The sequence below is a fragment of the Prinia subflava genome, chromosome 20, assembly GCF_021018805.1.
Source record: "Prinia subflava isolate CZ2003 ecotype Zambia chromosome 20, Cam_Psub_1.2, whole genome shotgun sequence".
Lineage (NCBI taxonomy): Eukaryota > Metazoa > Chordata > Aves > Passeriformes > Cisticolidae > Prinia > Prinia subflava.
In genome coordinates, this window is record NC_086266.1 from 1,559,691 (window position 1) to 1,568,472 (window position 8,782).

Genomic DNA, 8,782 nt, shown 5'->3' on the forward strand with positions numbered 1-8,782 from the left:
AGATGGGTTGTGTGGTGTATTTGCTGTCATCTGTGCTATTTCTAACTGGTAATCTTGTTTTGTACTGTGATGTCTGACCCTTCTAACATGGATCATTGGGCTTTGGTGAACTCTGACCCTTCCAGGGCCTCCAGGTTAGACTCTGCACTCGGGCAATTCGTTTTGTTGCACTTGATGTAAGACAAACAAATGTTTTCCTCTGAGTGTGTGATTGTCTTTTTAAGGGCTGTGCTTCCTCTGCAGACCGTGTGTGTTTGGTTAGCATGCCCCAGATGGCAACCTGGGATTATTTTGCATGTGTACAGTACTAGACCAGTTTCAAAGAGCAAAATGAACACGAAAAATCCTCGCATGCTGGGATGTTTTCTGTAGCTGAAACTGCTGCAGGATGGGTGTGAAATCTGGTACAAAACTGTTGATTTGAAAAGGGAAGGAATTGTATATTCAAATTTGCATGCAGAAATACAAATCATCGAATTTATCCATTGGGTATAGACTGTGAGGATGTCAAAGGAGATAAATTATTCAAGGTTGCAGGAGGACTGAAAATCCAGCACACTGATAAATGTTGTTAGATTTGTACTACAGGAGAGAATGTCATAGCACTGTCCTGCAAAAAAATCCTTTTGTTAATCCAATTATGAGCTCTAACTTGTAAAATGTTATTAGCTGTTGCTGGCCATGCTTACAGTTAATTTTGCCACAAATTAATACTGGTTACCTTCCATTTATATGGCGGGACCAAGGTGGAGGTCTCATTTTTCAATTCTCTAGACACCAACCAAAGTTTCTTTTATACCCACTGCTTTGCTTTGATTTAATCTGGCTGTAGCAAAGGCAAAATATTTAAAGACCATCCCAGTTTCTCTATTAGTTTTACACATTGTAAGTCTACTGAAGCTTTAAAAAGTGAGTTGAAGGGAGAATCATTCAACACAAGGAAGTTTCTGCAGTTCAGGTTACGTAGGCAAGGCAGAATGCTGAGAATGCCCAGCAGTCAGGAGACACTCCAGGTGTGCTCCTCCACAGGTATGTCAAATTCTGAAAAAAGCAGCACCACAGGTTTACACTGTGCCGTGGTGGTGTTGAAAGTAGTTTACAGAAGGAATTCAGGCTGTTGAGAAGCACTTAGGACATGGTGAAGGTACTGCAGGTCAGCAGAGGGGATATTTGTACCGTCTGATTTGGGTTCTGGGCTCCTGTGAAGGCTGCTCTGGTCACCAGGGAGCTGCAGGTGCAGGTGAGCAGCTCTGCCTTCTGCACACTCCTGCTTCCTCAAAGGGGCCTTGCTGCCTGAGTTGGGTAGTGCAAATAATTCCTCTCATTTGTGTTCCTTTTAGTTTACCCTGATTTTAGCAGTGAAATAAATAGAGCTGGGAAGTTAAGCCAAAATATCTTTTTCTTTTGTTTTTTAAATGCTGAAGGTACAAACTTGGGGAGAATAAATGATATATACTGATGTGTGTGTATTTATTCTGCAATGTTAAGGTCCACCAGGCCCAGAAGGTCCACGAGGGCCACCAGGCAGTGGAGGACTTAAAGGGGAAAAAGGGAACCCAGGTCCACCTGGTCCACCTGGCCTGACTGGTCCAAAGGGAGATCAAGGACCACCTGGACGCCAGGTAGGACAAGAAATGGAGTTTTCCCCTAGTTAATTCTTAAATCCAGTAAAAATGGAATATATTTGGGTGCAACACGCAGTTGAACATGATAAAATAAAAGCCAAAATGTGGTAGCTGAGACCCTGTCTTGCAGCAAGGAGGAGGATCTCTCCTCAGCTATCCCCCAGTGCCCAGGCAGGATGTCCCTGCTGTATCCCCATGGAGCTGGAGCTGTCCCTGCAGCCTCGTGTTCCTCTCTCACTGTCCCCAGTGTGCCTGGCTGTCCCCAGCCACCTGTCCTGGCTCTCTGGGATGAGGGGATAACGTGAGGCTCTTCTCCCCAGGGGGATCCTGGTCGTCCAGGCCTGAACGGAATGAAGGGTGACCCCGGGGTTCCAGGCGTGCCAGGATTCCCAGGTATTTAACCAGCAAAACCCTCCAGACACAGTAAGAGCCTGTTCAGCCATCCCTGCAGCAGGCTTTGGAGAACAGCGTGTCCTTTCACTGGCTAACTCTGTGCATTTGGTGTTTCAGGCATGAAGGGTCCCACTGGACCTGCAGGACCCGCTGGCCTCACGGGCAGCCAGGGGCTGCCAGGCCCACCAGGTAGGAGCCCTGGGCAGGGGCACTGCCACTTCTGCTCCCTGGCACTGCAATTTGTTACACACATGTGGGACTCAGTTGGTCCCAGCCAGCAGTCAAAGTGAGCAGGATCTTCAAGACAATTCCAACCTGTACTCTTTAGCCCTTACAAGTAATTCTGATATGTTTTATACTCTGTATCCAGTCTATGTGGATTAACTCCTGTGAAAGGGGCCCTTAGAGGGGGTCACCAGGAGTACGTTTTTGTTCTCTATATATACATTTACTCTTTTTTGCAATGATGGAGCTCTTGGCATCTGCTTTTGAAACAAAGAATCTGTTTCTAATGCTGTGTTCCCCCTTGGTTTATCCAATACCAATCTTCCTCCTCTCAGGTCCGCCGGGTTTGCCAGGCACCATTGGACGGAGCATTGTTGTCAAAGGTGACCCTGGTGCCCCGGGTCCTCCAGGACAGCCTGGCTCCAAAGGGCCCCCCGGGCTGCCGGGGCCACAGGGACTGCCAGGTAAGAGCCAAGGTGGCTGCAGAGGCCACAGGTACACACCTGAGGGCAGGTGGCACCGAGCTGAGGGACTGAGCCCTGCAAGGGGCAAAGAGAAGGGCAGGTTAACAGCTCACAGATAAACACAGGTTCCACCACACAGGTCTGGTTCAATGCCCTGTTCTTCTCTTGTGTATCACAAAGAAGCAACAGGTGAGCCACTGACAACTTGGGGATTTCAAGAGCTTTTATTTCAGTTATGCTTTTGTGTGTTCCAGGTCCAATTGGGCTTCCTGGTGACCCAGGGAGAGATGGACTCCCTGGTTTTGATGGTCCAGCAGGAAGGAAAGGAGAGAGAGGTCTTCCAGGCCAGCCAGGTATGGTGTTTATGCTGTGAAGAGTCACTGGAAAAAGAGATTCCCATTTCTGAATGGATTTGGAATATTCTCAGCACCAACACATTGCTGGTCATTGAATAACATTGTCAAGTGCTTTACCTCGAGCTTAATGGATTCCCCTTTGCAGCACAGATGATGCAGAGGAGATAATGGAGACTGTAAGAAACTGAAGAGAGAGATTAGTAAAATAATGCTTATTTGGCATGGAAACTATGGATGGGGAAAAACAGACTTCATAAAAGAGATTCACCAAAGTCAGAGATTGGACTACCCTGTCAGTCATGATACCAACAACCTTTCAGAGCTCTGTTAGTCCTAAAAGAGCCAGCAGTGGTGTTAATCAATCCTTGTGCTGTGTTGCTCTTGTGTGAACAGGCTCACGAGGAATACAAGGCCCTCCTGGCCCTGATGGACTGCAGGGCCCGCCTGGTCCTCCTGGAACAGCTTCTGTTGCTCATGGATTCCTCATAACCCGGCACAGCCAGACCAGGGACACACCACTCTGTCCACAGGGCACTTCAAGGATTTATGATGGATTCTCTCTTCTCTATGTGCAAGGAAATGAGAGAGCACACGGCCAGGATCTGGGTGAGATGCTCTGAATGCTCTCTTTAAAAGGAAATGTTGCAGCTGCTGCTTCCAATGCTGAACACACAGCAGTCTTGAAGGTTTCCCAGCTGAGGGTGGGGATTGCATACTAGGATCTGCTCTCCTGAGGATGCACATTGTAATTCAGGATGAAAGAAGTAAACCAAAATGGAGAAGTGAAGTTTTCCCCCTGTGACAATCCGAGAGCACTCACAGGAGGCAGAGGGAGGACCCACAAGTTCAGTTCTGAAGGAATTGCTATAAAAAGCAATGAAGTGAAACCTTTTCTGTTTGTGTCTTGCTCTGCAGGTACTGCTGGGAGCTGTCTGAGACGTTTCAGCACCATGCCCTTCATGTTCTGCAACATCAACAACGTTTGCAACTTCGCATCCAGGAACGACTACTCCTACTGGCTGTCCACCCCCGAGTCCATGCCCACGAGCATGGAGCCCCTGATGGGGCAGAGCATCCAGCCCTTCATCAGCAGGTGGGCACAGCAGCCCCCAGGCCTCCTGCAGATCTGCAGGCACAGCTCAGCTCACCCGTGTGCTTGTTAGTGCCACGTGGGTATTACTGAGATGAATCTGTCGTGTTTTGTTCTGGGAGAGAAAATAGAAAATTATTTTGTTTTCAAGTATTCATTGTCTGCAGAGGTTCATCTCCCTGCAGCAGGGATAAGAGGCTGTGCAAGCTCTTCTCAAACAGGCAGTCTGCAGTCAGCAGTGCGAGATCACCATGGACAGGACAGAGAACATGGGAGCCCCTGGCTTTGGGATTAAGCACTCACTTGGGGACTTTGACCTTCCAATTTTTGTTTCAGGAACTGCTTCAGTACTTTACCCAATGCAGTGAAAATACAGACAGATTTAAGCTCCAAAATACTCTCATTGCAGTTACAAAACTGTTTGAGAAATAGAAGTCTAGATTAATAGGTGAGCCTCTCGCAGGCAAGTTCTGTTCCCTTTTTCAGTGCAAGAATTCTAATCAAACCTACTCCTCTGCTCTTTTCCCATGCCCTGTTTCTGTGTCCTTCCCTGTGTGCAGGTGTGTGGTGTGTGAAGCTCCTGCCATGGTGATCGCTGTCCACAGTCAGACCATTCAGATCCCCCCGTGTCCTCCAGGCTGGGACTCCCTGTGGATCGGCTACTCCTTCATGATGGTAAGAACTGCCTCCTCCTGTGTCCTCAGCAGCTTTGGGACACTGCTGAGAACTGCAGGCCTTGGCATTTGAAAGGTTTTACCTTCAATCTCTAACCAAGACTGAGCTCGCACAGCTCCCAGCGTCACGGGCGCGTGGGGCGGTGTGTGACACCGCGGTCCCCTGCCAGCAGTGAACAGTGACCTCTCTCTCAGGGGCTGGCTCTGTGCTGTTCCAACCCCTCAGATCCCTGTCTGTGTGTTCCTTTCCTCCCCCAGCACACGAGTGCTGGAGCAGAGGGCTCTGGGCAGGCCCTGGCATCGCCTGGCTCCTGTCTGGAGGAATTCCGCTCGGCGCCCTTCATCGAGTGCCACGGCCGGGGCACCTGTAATTATTATGCCAATTCTTACAGCTTCTGGCTGGCAACTGTGGAGGTGTCAGAAATGTTCAGGTAAGAAAACCTCTTCCTTGTCTATTGCTTTATTCCACAACGAATGCTTTGGAAGCTGAATTTATTCCAGAGATCAAAAGCGATTTGTTTACAGGGGTATAGGGAAATAATTTTGCTTGTTTTCCCCCTCACAACCAGTTTTTCAAGTATTTCTTTGCTAAGCCTTTAATATTATGTAAAAACTTGCTAGGGCACATTCTGTTTTACAAGGAGCCAGATTCTTTTTTTTGTGTCAATTCTTATTCACATTTTGTTGTAGTACCTCCTCTGAAAGTAGTCCCTACTGTGTTTACTATATTTGGAGCCCAAAAGAACAATCTTGATTTTTTTTTTCTTGCCAAACCTTTCGATAAACTCCAATATTTGGAAAGGTAATACACAGATGTACAAGGGATAGGAGTGAGATTTGTCTCTGCTGTTTTCTCCTTCCCATTAAAACAACTTCCTTCTTCCTTCTATTTTTTTGAAAGAAACTTTTAAGCATTTGACTTATTTGTGTACATACATATTACACTAATTATATTAATCTCCCATCTTGTTACCCTTTCAAATTAAAAATAGATTATTTGGTAAAGCTCCCACTTGAATACAGCTCTGACTGTGGCAGTACTTTTTATCCCTTCAACAAAACACCCCAAAGGGGGCAGGAACAGACCCCAGAACAGTCTCAAATGTGCACAATTCACCTTCCCCTGGGGTTGTGTTTGTGCTCCTTCACCTGCCAGACTGACAGAGGTGCTGGGCACACCCTGGGGCACTGACAGGACTGAGCCCTCCTAGAGAAACCCTCCAATAAATCCAGGATTCCTCCCCTGCTCACTGAAGTTTTACACGAAACAGTGAATTCAGCAGAAGTTGAAAGGAACTGGAAACAAAGACAAACCTAATCCAACCTTTATTTTGTGTCTGTCACCCAGCAAACCTCAGTCAGAGACACTGAAAGCTGGAGACCTGAGGACGCGGATCAGCCGCTGCCAAGTTTGCATGAAGAAGACGTAACACCCTGGAGAAGGTTTTATCAAACAGTGGGAAACTCCTGAGATGCACTGTCCTCCAGCTGCAACAATGGTGCTACTGTGCAGAAAGAAAAGAAAAAAACAAATCCAAACTGTTTTAACCACGCAGATTCAAGTGTACCTCACTCACGTGCCAAACTCTGAGGTTGTTCAGTACGGATCTGACAGCGGGACTGAGGTGGGAGAATTGAGCTCTTGGGAACAGAGAGGAACTCGAGGTTCACAAAGGATCAGAAGATGACATTTTTCATTTCTCTCCCTGTACCAAAATGGCACCTTTTTGATCAACCAAGAGAATAGAGAAGAACACGGCGCACTGAGTATGTTTAAAATAACAAGACTGCAGTTTTGAAAAACATTTTTTCATGGTGCTACTAACCCTACTGTATTTTTAATATGAAATTTTAAGCTTATTTCTCTTTGTAAGTAATGAAATGTGTATATTGTGTAAACACCTTTTTAATCTAAACTTTCAGTCATCTAGAAACAAACCAGACTGATATAAAAATCCTTATGTCTAAAGTTAAAAGATAAGACAGTATTTTATTATGAAACTGGTGGTACAGAGAGAATTTACCCCTCTTATGCCAACTTATTCATTTAATTTTTCATTTCCTTCCTCAGTTGCCAACCTGATGTATCTGGGGAATGCACAATTATTCTGAAGTAATTTTGATCAGTGTTTTAAATGTTGTACACCATACTATCAGTGGTTTTATTTGTGCTTAGAAATCCCAATCCACTTGAAAAGGGGTTTTTTATTTTGTGAGAATATGTGAAATTATTAGCTATATTCTATATCCTTCTTTTAAGAATACAAGTCACACTCACATTTTAGTAATCAGTTTGGTTTAACCAAACCTGTCCTTTGGGAATATCCAGTTACCAAAGCATTTAGGATGATGCTCACACCAAACTTCAGAAGTGGTGTCATATATTTTATCCAGAATAGTATACACACTAAGAAACCTTCTCAACAAAATAAAGCATGAGCTGGTGGAAACCTTCCTATTTACAAATTAGTCTTTAATGTGATGTGAATTTATACACATCCACAATGTATTGACAGCACACAGCAGCCCTGGTGTATGTACAGGTGCTGCATCCACTCCTGCTGCTGTCAGGCTGTGAGAACCCCCCGTGTGTGTCTGAGGAGTCCCTCCTTGTGCAATAGCTGCAAAGTGCTCACTGCTGTCTGCAGGAGTGTTCAGCTCCCCTGGTCAGGTGTTCCATTTACAAACAAACTTTGATATCTTCGTTGTGCATTTGCCACCTGAGCTCTCAGTACAGCCTGACTTGTCCAGTAAGGCACTGCTCTGTACAGGTGATGTGTGTTTGTTTATTGGATGCTGTTCAGTAATTTATCTGCTAATGGCTGTTTGTCCTCACCTTCCAGTTCTCCCTGTGTGTAAACAAGGAGCATCTGCCAGCTCCTGGTTTCACACCTTTGACAAAAGACATAGGACTGGTGACTAAGCAGGTGGCAGTGATACACAACGAGATTGGTGCTGATTTCTAAAGCTTTCAACTAAGTATGAAACTGAAGTTCTTTAGTTTAAAGTGCAAAATAATGATAATAGCTTTGTCTTTTTTCCATTAGCTGCAGTTACCTGTGTTGGTAGAGAGTGGGAATTCAGCAATGTGCATCTTTCAGCTCAGTTCAGTTTGGTTTGCTGATGCATGTAGTAATGAACTGAACCTGCTGCTACCTCCGAGTCAGGAACTTGTTACCAAAGCTGAAATAACACAGTAAAGTCTCTTCATGTAAACAAACACAAGCCCTGATCTTGCTGCTGGCTCTGCAGAAGCCTAAAATGAACACAGCAGCCAAGCCCTGGCCCTGAAACAGCAGAGGAATGGATGCTGAGGAGCTCTCAGAGGAAAGGGCTCTCCCAAGTGTTCAGATTGGGGACATGGGACAGAGCAGGGCATGGCTGGTGCTTCTTTGCAGGATCTGGGCTTCTCTTGCAGCACCTGAAACCAGGACAGGAGCTCCCATTCCAGGCTGAGGAGAGCACCCAGACCTGCTGCTCCTGGGGCAGTTCAGGGCCCAGAACTGTGAGATGACCACAGAGAAGCCAAGTCTGTAAAGCAGCTGAGCTGTGACAGCTCCGTTCTCTGTTCTGTCCCTGCAGCTCTGACATGGACAAGTCCTGAACCTTCATCAGCTTCAGGCACAGAATTCCAAAGGGGTGACATTTTACTGAGAGAAAGGTGGTCTAGACATGAAGGAACATCTTTTAATTTGAGATCTGCAGCAGAGATTCAAGAGATGTTGGGTAATTCCCACCACACCTTCTGTGCCTTAGAGCAGGTAAATCACTTTACCTGTGTTGGATCAGAGTTACTGATCTGTAAAAGAAACCATGGTTATTATTATTCTCTCCTGCTTCTTGATGCTTAGACTGTAAGCTCCTTGGGGCAGAGACATTGAGGGGGCTCAAATGTTGGTTGGGGCCTCTAGGTGCTATCCATCACTATATAAACATTAAACTACAGGTAAAAGTT

At 45.9% G+C, this 8,782-nt stretch overlaps 1 protein-coding gene across 1 annotated transcript in view; it reads left to right on the forward strand.

Moving 5' to 3' along the window:
* COL4A5 (collagen type IV alpha 5 chain) overlaps positions 1-8,782 on the forward strand; it is a 61,227-nt gene extending 52,445 nt beyond the window's left edge. Inside the window, exons 42-51 of the mRNA XM_063416884.1 lie at positions 1,489-1,622; positions 1,946-2,018; positions 2,136-2,207; positions 2,579-2,707; positions 2,962-3,060; positions 3,457-3,669; positions 3,979-4,156; positions 4,714-4,828; positions 5,086-5,258; positions 6,176-8,782. Coding sequence (XP_063272954.1) covers positions 1,489-1,622; positions 1,946-2,018; positions 2,136-2,207; positions 2,579-2,707; positions 2,962-3,060; positions 3,457-3,669; positions 3,979-4,156; positions 4,714-4,828; positions 5,086-5,258; positions 6,176-6,257 — 1,268 coding nt within the window. The 3' untranslated portion in view covers positions 6,258-8,782. The remainder of the gene's footprint in view (positions 1-1,488; positions 1,623-1,945; positions 2,019-2,135; positions 2,208-2,578; positions 2,708-2,961; positions 3,061-3,456; positions 3,670-3,978; positions 4,157-4,713; positions 4,829-5,085; positions 5,259-6,175) is intronic.